General features: G+C 42.0%; 2 protein-coding genes across 3 annotated transcripts in view; both read left to right on the top strand.

Moving 5' to 3' along the window:
* The window catches only part of tbc1d19 (TBC1 domain family, member 19), a 31,347-nt gene extending 19,492 nt beyond the window's left edge, over positions 1 to 11,855 (top strand). For both annotated transcript variants that reach the window (XM_085155517.1, XM_085155516.1), the window contains 6 exons: positions 2,650 to 2,682; positions 2,788 to 2,897; positions 2,993 to 3,084; positions 6,586 to 6,701; positions 6,792 to 6,862; positions 7,785 to 11,855. In XM_085155517.1, coding sequence (XP_085011643.1) covers positions 2,650 to 2,682; positions 2,788 to 2,897; positions 2,993 to 3,084; positions 6,586 to 6,701; positions 6,792 to 6,862; positions 7,785 to 7,859 — 497 coding nt within the window. In that variant the 3' untranslated portion in view covers positions 7,860 to 11,855. The remainder of the gene's footprint in view (positions 1 to 2,649; positions 2,683 to 2,787; positions 2,898 to 2,992; positions 3,085 to 6,585; positions 6,702 to 6,791; positions 6,863 to 7,784) is intronic.
* A 135-nt stretch (positions 11,856 to 11,990) lies between these two features.
* stim2b (stromal interaction molecule 2b) overlaps positions 11,991 to 17,521 on the top strand; it is a 58,911-nt gene continuing 53,380 nt past the window's right edge. The window contains exon 1 of the mRNA XM_085155515.1: positions 11,991 to 12,410. Within this exon, the coding sequence (XP_085011641.1) occupies positions 12,278 to 12,410 (133 nt within the window). The 5' untranslated portion in view covers positions 11,991 to 12,277. The remainder of the gene's footprint in view (positions 12,411 to 17,521) is intronic.

The following is a 17,521-nucleotide window of genomic DNA, read 5'->3' as shown; positions in this document are numbered from 1 at the left end:
CGGACTTTCAACTCCCGCCACAGATTTTCTATGGGGTTGAGGTCTGGAGACTGGCTAGGCCACTCCAGGACTTTCAAATGCTTCTTACGGAGCCACTCCTTTGTTGCCCGGGCGGTGTGTTTTGGATCATTGTCATGTTGGAAGACCCAGCCTAGTTTCATCTTCAAAGTTCTCACTGATGGAAGGAGGTTTTGGCTCAAAATCTCACGATACTTGGCCCCATTCATTCTGTCCTTAACACGGATCAGTCGTCCTGTCCCCTTGGCAGAAAAACAGCCCCATAGCATGATGTTTCCACCCCCATGCTTCACAGTAGGTATGGTGTTCTTGGGATGCAACTCAGTATTCTTCTTCCTCCAAACACGACGAGTTGAGTTTATACCAAAAAGTTCTACTTTGGTTTCATCTGACCACATGACACTCTCCCAATCCTCTGCTGTATCATCCATGTGCTCTCTGGCAAACTTCAGACGGGCCTGGACATGCACTGGCTTCAGCAGCGGAACACGTCTGGCACTGCGGGATTTGATTCCCTGCCGTTGTAGTGTGTTACTGATGGTGACCTTTGTTACTTTGGTCCCAGCTCTCTGCAGGTCATTCACCAGGTCCCCCCGTGTGGTTCTGGGATCTTTGCTCACCGTTCTCATGATCATTTTGACCCCACGGGATGAGATCTTGCGTGGAGCCCCAGATCGAGGGAGATTATCAGTGGTCTTGTATGTCTTCCATTTTCTGATGATTGCTCCCACAGTTGATTTTTTCACACCAAGCTGCTTGCCTATTGTAGATTCACTCTTCCCAGTCTGGTGCAGGTCTACAATTCTTTTCCTGGTGTCTTTCGAAAGCTCTTTGGTCTTGGCCATGGCGGAGTTTGGAGTCTGACTGGTTGAGGCTGTGGACAGGTGTCTTTTATACAGATGATGAGGTCAAACAGGTGCCATTCATACAGGTAACGAGTGGGGGACAGAAAAGCTTCTTACAGAAGACGTTACAGGTCTGTGAGAGCCAGGGATTTTCCTTGTTTGAGGTGACCAAATACTTATTTTCCACCCTGATTTACGAATAAATTCTTTACAAATCCTACCATGTGAATTCATGGATTTTTTTTTCACATTCTGTCTCTCACAGTTGAAGTGTACCTCTGGTGCAAATTACTGACCTCTGTCATCATTTTAAGTGGGGGAACTTGCACAATCGGTGGCTGACTAAATACTTTTTTGCCCCACTGTACATGTTAAATTAGAGAAAAGTAAGATGGCTTTGCTAATGGGATTAACTTTCCTATAGCTACCACTCTGCAACTGGTTGCAGAGTACACAGTTTTACCTAGCAACCAGTGGTTGTCGTGGGTCATGACCGGTCTCTAGGCCTGCATTCAGCCAATGAAATTGTTTTCAATGCCAGCAGCCACTCACAAATAGCTATTGAATACACACGTTTTTCACTAGTGTCCAGTAGTTGCCACATGGTTGCCAACTGGTCTCTTGGCCTCCCTGTGATTGAGACCTAAGCGGATTATGTTAAGCACTACAACATGGATCCACTATTTCCAGCGTATTCCTCCATGATATTTTGTACAAACTGAGTACAGTGGTCCCTCGTTTATCGCGGGAGTTATGTTCCAAAAATAACCCGCGATAGGTGAAATCCGTGAAGTAGCCAACTTTATTTTTTACAATTATTATAGATGTTTTAAGGCTGTAAAACCCCTCACTAGACACTTTATACACTTTTCCTCAAACAGGCATGAACATGTTCACACTTTTCTCTCTTGTTTAAACTCTCAAAGTTCAAACCTTCTTAGAAAAATATGTCTTATATAGAATGAAACCAAACACACCCGCGGTTGCCTTTGATGGTGCAAAATGTTTCGTCGACATTGTTGTGTTTGTTGGGGAGAAAACTTACAAACATATAGTACAGCACTTCAGAGTCACACTGCTAGAGATCGAAGATTTATTTAAATTTGACAAGCTGAACGCATTCTGTACTGGACAGGAGACACGGCATGAGATTGATTCACAATGGTCTACAGCCAATCAGGACGCAGAACACAATGCGCTGTACTACAAAAAAAAAGCATGCAAAATTGCACCAAAACAAATCTGTGAAACAGCGAAACCGCGAATGGTGAACCGCGTTATAGCGGGAGACCACTGTAGTGTGTTTAGGAGTTTACCAGTGATGTGTTCATCAGTTTTTGTGGGGTTTTTTTACTGTTTGTGTTATTAGGAACTGAAGTGAAATACAAAGTACTTTTGGATGTTTAAACTTCCTTATATACTTTGTCAGTGTTCTACATTCTGGCAACGGTGTATACTCTTATTTAGTATGGCAGCTAGGCTCACATTGCCCTGATCTCTAACCTATAAATCCATGAAAATAAAGACGATTGGCGCCATTTGTTTATCAAACCATCTCTATATAGTTTAATATTATCGTCACCGAATGCTTTTCTTCACGTTAGATTGAAAATCTTATATCTTATATCATCACAGGGGACAGAAGCACAGCATTTACACAATTATTATTACATTCAGACAAAAAAAGTTTACCTGGAGTCTAAAGTCAATATGGCTTGTCACGCTGAAAACGTAACTGATGTTTATGTGTAAGAAATTTACTGACTTGCATATCTTTTTTGAACAGGTGTGATTCCTTTTCATGGCTTTTCAATGTACGGTGAGTATGTTTGTGATTATGAGCGGCACTCTTGCTGCTTTTTCCAGAAGTGAGACAGTATAAGCAGGATGTGACAGGGAGTGTGTATTTGAATTTCTCCCACAGTTGCGCCTTTGTGTTTCTTGTACAATGAGCCTTCCAAACTTTACAACGTCTTCAGGGAAATGTACATCCGATACTTCTTCAGACTGCACTCCATTTCCTCCCACCCCTCGGTAAGATTTTGTGTTTGCTAAAAGTCAACATCCAAACGTTCTCTTCTTCTGTCTTCATGCGTGTACTTGATGTGGTATCTCGTGTGCTCCTACAGGGTATACTGTCTTTGTGCCTGCAGTTCGAGCGGCTGCTTCAGACCCACCTGCCGCAGCTCTTCTACCACCTGCGACAGATTGGGGTGCAGCCGTGAGTAGCACACTCCACACTGTGGTCCAGTGTATCTCACCAGGAACATGCAGCTAGCAATGCTATTGAATAATTAGCTTAGAATAACTTCCTGTCCAATCAATCCCCGCTGTATCCACTCCAAAACCAGTTTAAAAGTGTGCTTGGGATCATTGTCCCATTGGTTAGTTTTAACGATCTAGTGGTTACCTGTCCTCTTCTTTCATTATGCCATCCACTTTGTGCAATATACCAGTACCGCTAGCAGCAGAACAGCCCCAAAGCATTGTGTTACCACCACCATGCTTGACAGTTGCTGCAGTCTTCTCACCTTTACTCTTTCAAACATACTTCTTGTCAAACATACATCTTGTTGTGGCTAATTGTTTGTGTAGCTCAGGGGGTAGAGCAGATCATGTGCTAGTTGGAATGTCGGTGGTTTGATCCCTGGCTGCTAGTGTCTGCATGCCAAATATCCTTGGGCAATATCCACAAATCATCCGTCGGAGTGAATGTTAGATGCACTTATGTAGAAAAAGCTTTGAAAAAAGTGCTTGTGTGAATGTGTGAATAAGGCAAGTTTTCCAAAGTGCTTTGAGAAAGAGTAGAAAAGCGCTATATAAGAAGCAGTCCGTTTACTAAATAGCTCAATCTTTGTCTTGTCTGACCATTTCATTTTTCTCCAGAAGGCAACTGACTTGTCCAGCTGCAAATTTCAATCAAGTTTGAAGCTTCTTTTTTATGGCGTTATTTTTGTGCCACTATTCTGAGCGCACGTAAAAAATTTTTTGCAGGGGCACGTGTTGCATTTTGAGGAGAAATTTATTTTGAGCAAAGAAAAGCTGAATTTGAGTGAACAAAATTCATTGCTGCTTGCAAAAAATGTATTTCAGTGTTTGCTATTATCCATACACACACACAATAGGAGCCCCTCTCGCTCAGGTTTTGCATTTGCGCTCGCTCGCAATGTGTCGCTCGCGCTCTCAACATTTCTGCTGTTCAACTCTTTCTGCACACCGTTATATTTGTGCCACAAAACCAGACAATTCCAGACCTGGATGCAAAAAAATCCAATTGGCTGTTCTGGTCTCCAATCAGCTCGAAATTACAAAATGCAATATCCCAGAATACATTTCGTCCAAAAAAACTCAAACGAGGCAGTGGCGGAGGAACACAGAGTGGCGGAATTTGAAATATTACTCTTTCTGGGTCACAAAATAAACTTTTAAGATATTTTCATGCGAGAATGGTGCTGTGTAAACTTCAAATATCTGCTCGATTTATCAAGACATCACATATTTGCAGTATTTGCCATACTTTTTTGGTGGGTACCCTCTGAGTCCTCGAGGAGATAAAACTGGCCACACTGTGGACAGGAATGCTGGTGTGCCAGCATTTTCCAGTTCATGGCAGGCTTGACCTTTGGTGGTTCCTGGGTTGTTTCTGAACATCCTGACCAATTTCTTCATCTGAGGATTACACTTTTGGTCTTCTTCCAGACCCACATCAGAAAAACTTGTACTTGAACTCAGAAAAACCTGTTTGAACTGATGATCTTGGAATCTGCAGTTGTTTAGAAATCCAACAGACTTTCGCAAATTGTGTAAATCTACCATTGTCTTTCTTGGATCTCCATAGAGTTATTGCACTTACCCAATGTTCTGAGTATTGGTCAATCCAATGAGTGCTGTCCAATAAATCCTTTTGATATTGCAAAGAGAAACTACCAGTTGTAGTCAGTCAAGATTACTAATGAGAAGTTAACAGACCTTGTCAAGTTAAGATACTCTTGAACCTTAAGCACCACTTATAAAAAGTTAAGTGAGTGTATGAAGTATATATTTAAGCCAATATCTGTACTATTGACCCTGTGAGAATTAGAGTGCATCCAGTTCTTGTTTTTTTTTTAAGTCGTTAAAGACGTATACTGTACAATCATTCCACCTTGGAAAAGGAATAATGCAAAGAAATCCTTAAAATCCCCAAATTAACATGACATTCACGCCCATAATGATTGTATTTAAACTTCATGCATTCAGTCTTAGTTGCTTTATGCAGCATGACAACTGGCATTAAAAGATGGAGCATCACATTTAATTTTCCCCACTTAGCCTGAAAAGCTCGGGGTATTGTTGTCACCCTGCCGGCTGGTTGGGTCGGCACTGGGCGATGTGAACATGATAGTATAAGACTGAAACAACATAGGATTTTCAAATGAAGTGGATCTACTAACAGTCTCAGGTAAGTTCAAATGTCTATGACATTGATCTTGAGATCAAGGTCAGAGGTCAAGTTGAATGAAAATCTTGCATGCTGCATGTTTAAGGTATGCAGCTAAAATACTAATAATGCGTCTTTTCATTTTATGACCACCCAGCAAAAATGGCTTCAAAAAAGGGTTTCATTTACAAACAACTCAGCACTTTAGGATGGAAAAAAGGAGTCTGAGATTTGGCTGTGCTGGCCCACAGAATATCTAATCTGGCGTGCAAATGTAAACACAGGATCTAAAAAGCTTTTTAAGGTTTATTATGACAATGTTGGTTTAGTAGATTTAACAAATGGAGGGTGGATGGATGATTTTCTCTATACATTCAGATAAGGACAAACAGTTACAATTAAGGACGAAACCAAATCACAGTGCTATCATGCTACTGAAACGTTAACACATGGCTCTGGTGTAACACAACCATACATGTGAGTGATGAAATATCTATTTAGACCTCATGGTAATTACATATAAGGTTAAACAGTCTTCTTAACGTAAAGGGTCTTTGTTCTCAGCCTGGTGGTGAGGAGGTAAAAGCCTACCAGGCCAAAGGGGTGGAGTCATAAAGACTCCTGGGTATTTCCAACAGATTGACAGGATATGATGTATACTGGTGTGGGGAAGTTGGGAAGGGGTTTTAACAGTATATGTAATAACTATTCTGATTAGTCACTCCAGGCACTTGGGTTTCAGTGTTATTTCCATGGCAATATAACATAAAAAAAACTATAATTCTTACCATCACAAAAAGTGACAGTGTTTTTAGTGGTTTTTATTTATTATGATTTTAGTATTTATTATTCCTGGTTCTTACGTAGACATTTTCCTTTGAATCGATATAGTAAATAAAGTCACTAAGGCTCATATCCACCTCATTAACCTCTACAGAGACCTGGTAATTGTCTTCTAGAGCTTGTACTTCCATGAGATTTGTGCCATCTACAGATTGTACTGCCGGGAGGCTGAGTGGTAGCTCTGGCGGCCACCGGTTTTTTGGTTGTTTTTTTTTTTTGGCCTAGTATTCTTGTGTGTTCCTGTTTAGGCCATCAACATTCGATGTTTGCCTATTCGTATGGTATAAAGACTTATAGTTATCAGCTACTCCCATCTAGTGTTGAATTACTGGAATTACAGTCTTAGTACTGATTCAGGGATTCAGGGCTGGTATTTTACCCTGAGTTGCTTGCTAATATGACACATTTGCACAACTGTAGCCATAAAATCAGTTTACAAACAGATGTTTTTGTCTCTAGGTTGCGTCTAGCCTTTAAGTGGATGGTACGGGCCTTTTCTGGCTACCTTTCCACCGATCAGCTGCTTCTTCTTTGGGATCGAATCCTTGGATATGATTCACTGGAGGTAGTTGCAGGTAAACAACTGTAACATGCTTGTCTCGTCTTGCCCTCCATGCTTGAGTCTGATTAGTTCTTCCTATCCAACTCCCATCCTTCTATTCTAGTTCTAGCAGCTGCTGTGTTTGCTTTCCGGGCCGAGAACCTGATGGAAGTGACGTCGCTGGCTTCAGCCGAGGTACATGTGTCTGTTATATTTGACTTGTACTTGTGTATGTGTATTTGAAACTTTTGACTTCAGTCCCTCTCCCTGTCCTCCTCACATACTCCTGGAAGGCTGTAAATAGCCTCTGATGATCATTCAGTACAAGTAACCCAGTCATCTGAATGCAGATGTCTGTAAAAACCCCGACACTTAAGAACCCTCACCCTCTTACCCCGCCCTGTGCACAGCACACCAACTTCTTCATCCAAATCCCAGCAGCACTTAAAAGGAGATTTTGTCATTAATTTCAATTATTGCTGGAGGTCTTGTAACAAAAGATCAGCTGCAGAATCATCATCACAGCTTCGAATTAGTCAAATAAACAGCTAAAAGATGAAGAAGTGCAGCCTGCGGTGACTCCTGCACTGTTGCTCGTGTTGCCCCGTTACACTAAATGCAGGTCTTTAGCATGTTTGTACTGTACGCTCTGTCCGCTCCCGAAACCAGGAGCAGACCATACAGTGACTCCCCTCCCTCCAAGGGGTGAGGCTGGGGTTAAACTATAATATGATGCATGAGACCGGCACTATTTGCTTGCTCATTTACCACCTGCCCCAGTAGAGACAAGATATCATAACACACTGCTCCTTATATTATATATTTAGAACCTTGGGGCCTGCATTGAAATGGTAAACCTCTCTAAACATGATATGCTCCCTAAATTTAATCTCTCACTGACTCCCAAAAGGACAGGGTGGGGAACGGTGTACTCTTAAGCAAGGATCGTCGGTTCCCAAGGATCCTGCGTCATCATTATTATGCGTGTCGGATCTGTGTGGTTGCATTTTCTTGTCTGTTGAGAAGTGGGGCGGGGGAGAGGGTGTGCTTCACACAGGTGAGATGGGGAATGAGGTCAGAATTCTTATTTGTGTTTTCTTTGACAAACTCACTGCAGGCTGTCCTCGCTGACCTTTCAACTCTGAAGGTCATGCCGCTCATCCAGGTCTTTCTGTTTGCCACGGCCATGTGAGGAACGCTGACACGGCAGCACGGGCCGTGTTACGCGCATACCATCGCCGGGAGGGATAAAGTGCCACTTAGCTACTACGCCACACCCGCACCGACATGATTAACGGTCCGATTAACAGACGGTTCAATTCCACACCGCATCTCACCAAGGAGAAAGTCAAAGCCACCTTTAGCACATATGCACCCTGAACTGTAAATATCGTGTTATGAGATGCTGTACAGTATATAAGCGTAGACTACAAGCTAGTAAAAGGCTAAGCTGGCCTCCTTAAGCCATATGCTCTGCAGGGAAGAAGACACGCACACACTCGCAGGCAGCAGCGGTTGGATCAGCTCATTAGTAGACATGTTGCACGAAGCAGCGATTGTATTGCGAGAGAGAATAACAGTAACGTTTCCAAGCTTGGCTAATGAAACGTTAATTAGCGCATGCAATTTATTCCGCTCTGTGGCTCCTGCTTGTTACGACGCTATTAAATAATGCCGATGCAGATGAACGAGGAGACCGGGACGCCCCCAGTCTGCACCAGCATGTTGAAAGAAAGCCACAAACTGAATTACGCTGTTGCTCATATATACAGTAATTACAAGCTGCTGCGTACGTACATGGTTTATTGTATAAGGAAGGAAATGCAAATCACTGCACCCTTAAGAGACGTTTAGCGCCTTCAGTGCCAGTATTTAATTTACACCATTGTCTGTGCTTTATTAATGTATTTAAATTTTAAATAATGTATTTAATTCCTGAATGTATTCAATTATTTATGCAGTTTTTTTTTAATTCAGTCAAATCCATTTTTGTCTGTACTTGGGTCAAAGTATTCTCTGCCAGTCAGTGTCAAGATCGTGTTTTTGGTGTTTTTTCTGCACCAGTTTTCAAATAAAATCTAATTTTGGTGAGTTTCTTCCTCTGTGATCCTGTAAAGTCGTGAATTATGTCGACCTCTGTGGGGTTTCTGCTTCTTTGGGACCAGTTATTTGGACATGCCGTACTGTAATCTGGACTCTCATCATAAGTCATTTGCAGAGAGGGCAGAATGGGAAAGTGACCAGGAAGCAGCACCGAGGGACCCGGTTGCTCTCCCTCCTCCTACATGCGGCATCTGCTCCATTTCTCCTTGGTCGCTGGCTACTCTCCTCCCCTCTCCCTCCCTCCGCGGGCTCGTATCGAATTATGCTGTTCTTCTCTTTCGTCTCCTGCTCTCCTGGCCTCCGCTGCATCTGCCACCTGTTTACTAGGACTCCCACGGCTCACTCTTTTATCAGCCGTTACACCTCCTTTGGCCTCCCGCAAGTCTGTTACTCTTGACGAGCATCACCTGCTGCTGTAGCTCGCTCACGCAGCAGTTCCTCCTGGTGGCTAAAGTGTTTCATTGCAGGGCGGCGTGCCTTGTGTCCGTCAGCACCGAGGCTGGCCGCCGCTGAAAGATTTCTTGTTGAGAGCCGTATCAAGTACAGTGGGCTTAATAAGTGTTTGGACAGCAGCATGAATTGGCTCTGTGCTCTTGTTACTGCTGATATGAAATGACTCAACATTTATGGGGTTAGAGTTTTAGGCCATGGCCACTAAAACAGCCTGCCTTACATTCCACTGTGCTAGACCGCTTGGATTACAATTCCATACAATAAAAATCTTATTTATAAGCCTGATGGAAGGTATAATGCATGTCACAATTTTCTGACAACAAAAAGAGCAATGAAAGAGTATGATATGCGAAAGCATGTCATTCTGAGTAAATGTGGAAATAGTATACTGGGAAAAATAACATGGAATAATAAAGGTCTAATCTTTTGTTACGATCCATCTTTTGCAACAGATAAAGTTTTTTTTATGAGTGCTTTTGTTGCGCTCGCTTTCACCAGCCAGGTTTTTGGGTGAAAATACTCGTGAATAAGACGGGATTTTGTTCTCAGCATATCTATACCCATACATCTCCAAAAACGATTGAAGCTCCCCAGGAGTGGCCGGCCAGCCAGAACACAGACCGGCATCTAAAGAACTGCAGGCCTCACTTGCCTCAGTTAAGTTCAGAGTTCATGATTCATCAATAAGAGAGAGACTGGGCAAAAATGGCATCCATGGGAGAGAATCAAGGGGGAAACCACTGCTGACCACAAAGGCTCATCTCACATTTACCAAAAGACATCTTGATGATCTCAGAGACTTTTGGGGAAATATTCTGTGGACTGATGAGACAAAAGTTAAACTTTTAGAAAGTCTGGGTCCTGTTACATGTAGCACAGAACTAGCGCAGCATTTCACTAAAAGAACATAACACCCTAACAGTTAAACATGGTGGTAATGTGATGGTCTAGACCTGCTTTGTTGCTTCATGTCACCTTGTAGTTCTTACTGCCAAGTTTAAGGGTAATTACTTTTCCACACAAAGCTGGGTAGGTTTGGATAATTTTCCTTTAATAAATAGGATTATCATCAGGTATTTTTCTTTGTATGATATTAACATATGTTTGATGATCTGAATCATATAAATGTGACAAATATGAGTAAAAAAAACCCCCAAATACTTTATGCCAGTGCGTTTTCCAAAATTTAACCTTTACTTGTTCATCTTAAACTCTTGCATGGGATTATTAGGGTGCTTTCATATACTCTCTGTGGGAAAAGTACATTAAAAAGCAAATACAAACTCGACTTAAATCAACTTATGTTTGGTTCACGTTGGTCAATGGAGTGTCTCCAGTCAATAAAGATGAATAAATGAAATGCTTCTGTTACAATATTTCGTTTTGCTTCTGTTACAATATTTAGTTTGGCAGTACATTTTTGTGGATGTGAATGTAGAAATTCCCGAAACAGAAGTAGCAGCCACTTTCCTCTCAGTAAAGCACCGAGTTTACTCGTAATAAACCCAGTATAATCCCTTAACGTCGCTTTGTTTCCCGCGCTAAACATCCTCAAAAGAGACAAAAAAAAAGATGCCATGGGAGGCATCCAATCAGATTCTGCCATGTTGGGACAGCGCAACCAATGAGAGCGCTCAGCACGGAGAAAAACTTGGCTGTGCCTGGAGAACAATGAGGCGGGCATCACCGAGACGAGAAAAACCCCAAAGTTTCTTTGGAGGGCTCCTCCGTAACCACTCTTAAACTGCCCGAGGGAGTGAGTAAAGAGCGGGTACCTCTGCGTGTAACACCGGGGTGGTGCAACCGGGTGGCGGTGCTCGTCTTGGCTCGGCAAGCTTCGCTGAATTTCCCTAAAAACAAAAACAAATCCCTCCCGTGGTGACCTGCACGCGGCAGTGGATGGGGCAAATTAAACCCCCCTCACCCCCCCCTCGTTGCTTCCTCTCCCGGCACTCCTCCTCTCTCTCCCTCCTCCTCCCCCGGTTCCTGATGTCAAACCATTTTGCATACCGACTTCCGCCCCGCTCGGCTTCCCTTCCTACTGGTCTGCATCAGCCGGCGAGCAGCTGATATGACTGGAGGGGGATACAGTATCGCGCCGAGCCATGAGAAGCTGACTTAAAAACTTCATTTGGAAAGTAGGCGGATGTCGTGTGCGACAGATACCGGTCGGAGAAGGACTAAGGGACAGGAAACGGAGCAAGAAGAGGCGCATATATATTTATATTTACATCTAATATTTTTACTTGATGCAGTGGGATTTGCTGCTTTCGTGTGAAGAGGCGGACCTACGAGACACTGCGAGTTCAATATGCTGAGGCTGTCTCGGGTGTTTGTATACTATACGTGGAAGTACAGAGACTATTTTCTTCCAACTCACTGCTCCACGTAAGGATTTAACAGAGCACTTGGCATTAACTGTAGCTCCCGGATATCCTCGGCTGCTACCATTTTTTGAGTCTGGTTTTGTTTTGGATAGGGAATTCCTACACATAGGCTGCATGTGCTTCCCTCTACTACACAACCTGGTCGTGTTTGGTAGCTAACACATATACATAAATAAATATATATTTTTGAATGCATAGATTTGGATATGGGGTTGTCATTTGTCCTGCCTCCCAGCAGACACCCCTCTGAAACAGCCAGTAAAGCCATTAGAGGCTATTAAAGTGATTTATTTTTTAAAAGAAGGGCTTCTTTCAGGGTAGTTTGGCGAACAATGAACTATTATTTCGTGGGCTTTTTCCACGCTCCTGTGAGGTTTTGTGCCGGCAGTCAGTGACTGGCTCCTGTTTTTAGCTGTTAGTCCACTGCAGGATTATTATTGTTGTTGTTATCTTTTGAAGTTCAGGTGCCTTTTTGTTGTGACACCACATATTTTCCGCTTTAAAAAAAGACTCGATTATTATTTTTACTGTTTTTTTTAATCGTTGGCTGTGTTCACCAGTCTGTCCTTTTTTTTCCTGGGGTATTCCCCCCACCACCACCTGTGATTTAAATCTCCATCTACACTGTCAGTCCCACGGATTACTAGATTTTCACCTCATTTCCACAATGAGTTACATCCACAGGGCAGTGAATGTATTGCTACGTGGACTCGTCATCTATGCGGTACTCTGCTTGGAGTGCTCTTACTCGAATGATCTAACCAGCCGCTCGTCTGATGCTCAAAACGTAGCCACCACAGGTAAGCGCAGTCCATGTCGGACACAAGTCTCTCTAATTTATTTACGCATGTACAGTGTTACCCCCCACACTCACCCCTCCCCTCCCTCTGTCTCCCTTTGGGAAAGCCGAGGAATGCCCTGCGCAGCAGCCTAATGGAAGTGATGCATATTATGTCGACTGTCACCTCTCTGTCTCTGTCTCTGTTTCTCTTTTTTGAATTCCTATCCTTTCTGTTCATTTCTGAGGAATGCGTGACATGACAGGAATGCAGGCTGCACTCACATCCGTGCCATCAAGGTTGCTGTGATGACATGACAGGTGCCCTTATGGTGTTATAATGCACAGCATAGCTCTATAATGCTGTGTGTTTTGAGCCAGGTTGATCATTTCCAGAAGGCCACAGGTGACTAAACCCTCCCCAGCTAAACTGTACTGTTGACATAACCTTATTAGAGCAGGATTTCCATCAATTTGCATCCAGGCAATATTTGGAACCAGGCCCTTTTTTATACACCACACTGTCCTGAACTGACAGCATTATAAAAAAGCCTTGTGCTATTTCCTTCTCTGTTTGTTAGAGTTACCTTGACACAAGGACTGAAAGGGATGCTGAAGCTAATAAGCAGCACCTGGCCTTGTTTTAGGGCCTTTATAGTCAAGTTTAAAACGATACACCGGTTGGTTTGACTGCATACCTGTGTAATGACATAACTGTTTGTTTCTGGAGGCACTTGACATACAGGTAAATATATATGTATATAGGTGTTTGCTGTTTGAGCAAATATACATTTCAGTGTTACGTAACCGACCTTACTGAATCTGAAGCCTCATGTTGGAGAGCAAATTAGTAAGCTACATTATAAGATATTTAGTGGTGGTTAGTGTTGGATTACTAAGGGGGTGGAGCACTTGTTTTATTGTTCTTTGTGTAGTGCTTTCACTGGGAAACCCCTTGGAACCTAATAATTATGTAAGTGACAATGATCTGAGTGCAGTATTATACTGAAGGCATCTGGTGAATTATACCTGAATAAGTTCATATAGATACTTTCATTGTGGTGTCCTTGCTAATGTATTGGGACATCCCAGCATAAATTGTTTATGGCTGTGTGCTGATCCTTGACCGTTTGTGGTAAGTCTCTGTTAACTGAACTGAGCATTTAAAGGAGTATTTTAACATTTTCAGAAGACTCCTTTTTCACTCTCTTGAGTGGGACCTTTTGCCAGGCAGTCGGTGGAATGTCCAGGAATAGTTGGGAGCCTTTACCGTCCACTTTTGTACACATTTAATCAAGGAAGATATAATTATGTCAGGATTATGTCACCGTTGGACTGACTCAGTTTGTTTGTTTCCATTATGCAGGCTTCATGTGAAGCTATGTGCTAACAGGCTGCTGGCTGACAGATGAGAGTGGGATAACTGTTTCCTCCTAATTTTCTGCAGAAAAATCCCCCCACACATGCATTCAGACAAAAGACAAATTTAAGCAGATATTTCTTTATCTGGTTAAGTGAACAAGCTCAGGCATGTATTAATGGTTTGATTAACAATCAACCAAGTCATTCTAGACCAAAACAAAATATCTGACAAAAGTATATTTGTTGGGAAACCTCTGGAGCATGTATATGGTCAGGGCAATCAAAGTTAATCGATGTTTTGTCACTTTGACTATCTTCAGACTTCTTAAGCCTGCTCAAATGAGCTTTGTCATCAGAACTCTAACAAGTTATGCACCCTACTGGTAACACAAAACAATTCAAATCAAAATGCTCTTTACGGGAATTCGCTTTGAAAAGACTGTTTATTCCCACTTTCCTAAGCTATGAGTTGACAGTCAATAGGCTGACAAACAGGATTCAACCTTAATCCTAACTCTTGGCAAAAAATATACAGGAATTTCCACAAATGTCCAACTATTCCTTAAACTTAGTCTGGTAACGTGAGCGTCCAAAGGCATGAACAACAGATTTGACTGAAAAATAAACTCAGTCATATCTCTCTTGAAGTTTTGCAGTCCTGTTGCTGTTAACTACATGGCATTAACTTGTCCACCACTGTAATTCTACATGCTAAACTATAATTTTGGTATGCTACTGTTCAGCAGTTTGTTTAACTGCTTGTAGTAAAAATAGTATAAAAAGGTATAACACTGGCTAACTAACCCAGCAGTAACATTTTCTTAAAGTTAGCTAAAAGTCATGAACTAATAATCAGATCAGAGAAGCTAAGGCTACTGAGGTTTTGCATGTATTGTATTTCTCGACTGGTTGGAGAAAACCTCCTTGGGATTGCTTCAGTCCTTAGCAGATGGTTGTAAATTCTAGGATGGAAGATGGTGACACGTCTGCAAACGCTTGCTAGCTATTACTTGAGCGATAGTGAAACTATGTGACAAGTTGGAAATGGACTGGTTGCCTTCGAAGTAAAAGTTGCACCTTTTTGAAATAGGTTGACTGCAGCGCTGGGGCACAACTGATATTCATTTTCAAGTTTTTCTACCGCTTGATTAGAAGTTAGCAAGCACTGCAGGCAAGCTGGAGTCTTCCATGTTAACTAAGGGAGTGATTGCAAAAGTCTGCTAGCAACCAAAGCAATCACAAGGAGGTTTTTGATGCAACACCCTTTTTGTTGATGTCACCCAGCAACAGGTAGCAACCACCAGGAACCACTCAACAACCATTATCCATGTGACGGCCCACGGAAAACCTTAATACAAAGAATCCAAACAAGGTCTATTTACAGGGAAATTACAGGATTGTACCATTTCAGAGATGGGGGTTAGGATTCTTGCCCTACATATCTGATAATCCTTTACCAAATACCAAAACTTAAGCATATCATTTTACAGCTAATATTTGATGTTTTGTTATGCGTTGTAGCCTTAAACTCCACCCTAGTTTAGTTATATTCCTCACTTGCATCTTCTGACATACCCTCACAGGTAGATTTTAAAGTGGAAAGTTGTCTCTGAGCCAAATGTTAGCATGAATTGTTATTACAATTCTGAAGCTACATGAAGCTCAATTTCAAATGTTAGTTTTTGGGCTTTGTCTTTGACTTTTTGCACTTAGGGGCGTTTGCACAAACTCAAAATGAGCTCTGTGCTATGTTAACAGAACACTGCTAGGCGCTTCAATTGAAAACACACAAAAAGCCTCATAAATAAAGGCAAATAGACTAATTTATATCTTTATTTCATCTGGTGCATCCGTGCATGTCTGTAAAACCTCCTGAAGGTAATAAACCATGCCCCAGACAGCTGTTAAGCATTCGTGACTGTTTACAAGTGTCAAGCTGCTTCTGAAAAATCAACTAGGGGCTTTACAGTATATTGATTAATAAGGCAAAAGCACAGAGGTCCTGTTCCACAGCAGCATGACAGTGTAAATACGAACCAAGGGATGATATCAGCTCTCTCTTCCCATGAACAAGAAAACGAATGAATATAGAGACGGTGGTGACAGGAAACAAAACCACACTGCTAACCATTTCCCACTCAGTACTGTGGAAAGGTCAGCTTTTCATTGAAAGGTCAGCTTTCCATGAAGGTGGCCTTTCGATAGTATAAGCTGAGGGAAAGCACATGCTATATGCCATTGCTCCTTTTCACCTTACTGGTTCTTCAAAACCATTAATAATACATTTGTCATTCACCCATTTACACACACTAACGGTGGCAAAGCTACTATGCAAACTACTTGCCTGCCAGTGGAAATAACTTTAGCTTCAGTCTCTTTCCCAAGAATACCTTAGGATGTGGCGAGGCTTGGGATGAAACTGCTAGGCTGACAATTGGTAGACAACCCGCTGTTTTCCCTGAGGCATGACCTATCTCAGTTTCTATTTGTATGTTTAACAAGTCCCTCAAATGTCCTTGTTTTTAATGTACTTTTAATGAATATTTAAAATGCTTAGATGCAAAACAAAGGTGCATCACATTTTATTCTTATGATAGCTTTGCTTGCTAACACATTGTAACATTTGTAGTTTCCATGGAAGATGCCTAGTTGTCTAAAAACTATTAACCGAGCGGTCGTAAAACTAAAAAGTGCATCTTGCACGCGATCTACTGCAGCAGTCTGTTTGCAGCCAGCAACCACTCACAAGCCAGTTGGGAAATAAACTTCTTCCTCCTAGTGATGTTTGTCAGATGGTCAACGTCTGCTCTCTAGGCCTGTGTGACTGTGACCAGATTCCCATTTTGAGCCTAGAAGGAGATGTGTGTGACCGCAGTACTCTGGTTGTTTTGGGAATACTCGTTTTCCCTCATGACAGCTGTTTGCCATCTAGTCACTCGAGCGACGCAGTCTCGTGAGACTGGGGCCCGATTCACTTGACCCGTTGTCACCATGATCGTTACAAATGCAAAATGGAAAAACTGTAGTTTAGCATTAAGGCACTCCAAAAGTTTGTTTAGGGAAGTGACTCATTAAATATATAACCACTTATACTGTACATATTGTCCTAGCATGTTATTACATAAAAGGTTTTTACTACTTATATTTGTCGAGGCATATATAAAGCCTGTGCCTAAAGCCTTTAGTGTTTTCTATCAGCAGTGGTGAATTGCTTTTTTTGTGTCTTTAACTGAGGATTTAAACAAGTCTGCTATTTTTAAACTGTTCCAATGTGGAGGTAGGTAGTCCAAAAGGTTCGGGTTTAACTTCTGATTGGCCAGAGATGGGTTCCTTAGAGATTTGTGATTCCCAAAGACAAACCCAGAGGAACTCAGAGAGTAGAAATTGATTTGACAGTGACGGTGGTTAAGTGTGCAGTTTATCATGAGCATATATTTAATAGCTCGTGAGCATATTTGTGTACGAGGAGCCAGGTGATTTCATATTGAGCGCCAGCATCTTTGTTGAAGTTTATAATTATGTGATTTTAAAGTTACTAATGAACTTGTATCAAAAGACAAAAAGAGGAGATGAAACTAGGCCTGAACTAGTAATCACCAACAGTGGTGTTGCAGATAACCAGGGACACACAAATTGAGTTGAAGGTCATAGTGAACAATGGTTTTTGTGACGCATTTGTCTTTAAAATGAGTAAAAGTACAATGTCCTGCAGTGCTTTGTTTGTAAAACAACACCTTTTTCCTCATTGTTGGCCTTTTCAGCTATGAGGAG

The sequence above is a fragment of the Neolamprologus multifasciatus genome, chromosome 3 (genome assembly GCF_963576455.1).
Source record: "Neolamprologus multifasciatus chromosome 3, fNeoMul1.2, whole genome shotgun sequence".
In the NCBI taxonomy this organism is placed as follows: domain Eukaryota; kingdom Metazoa; phylum Chordata; class Actinopteri; order Cichliformes; family Cichlidae; genus Neolamprologus; species Neolamprologus multifasciatus.
Note: the sequence above shows the minus strand (reverse complement) of the source record. Positions and strands in the feature narration are given on the sequence as shown.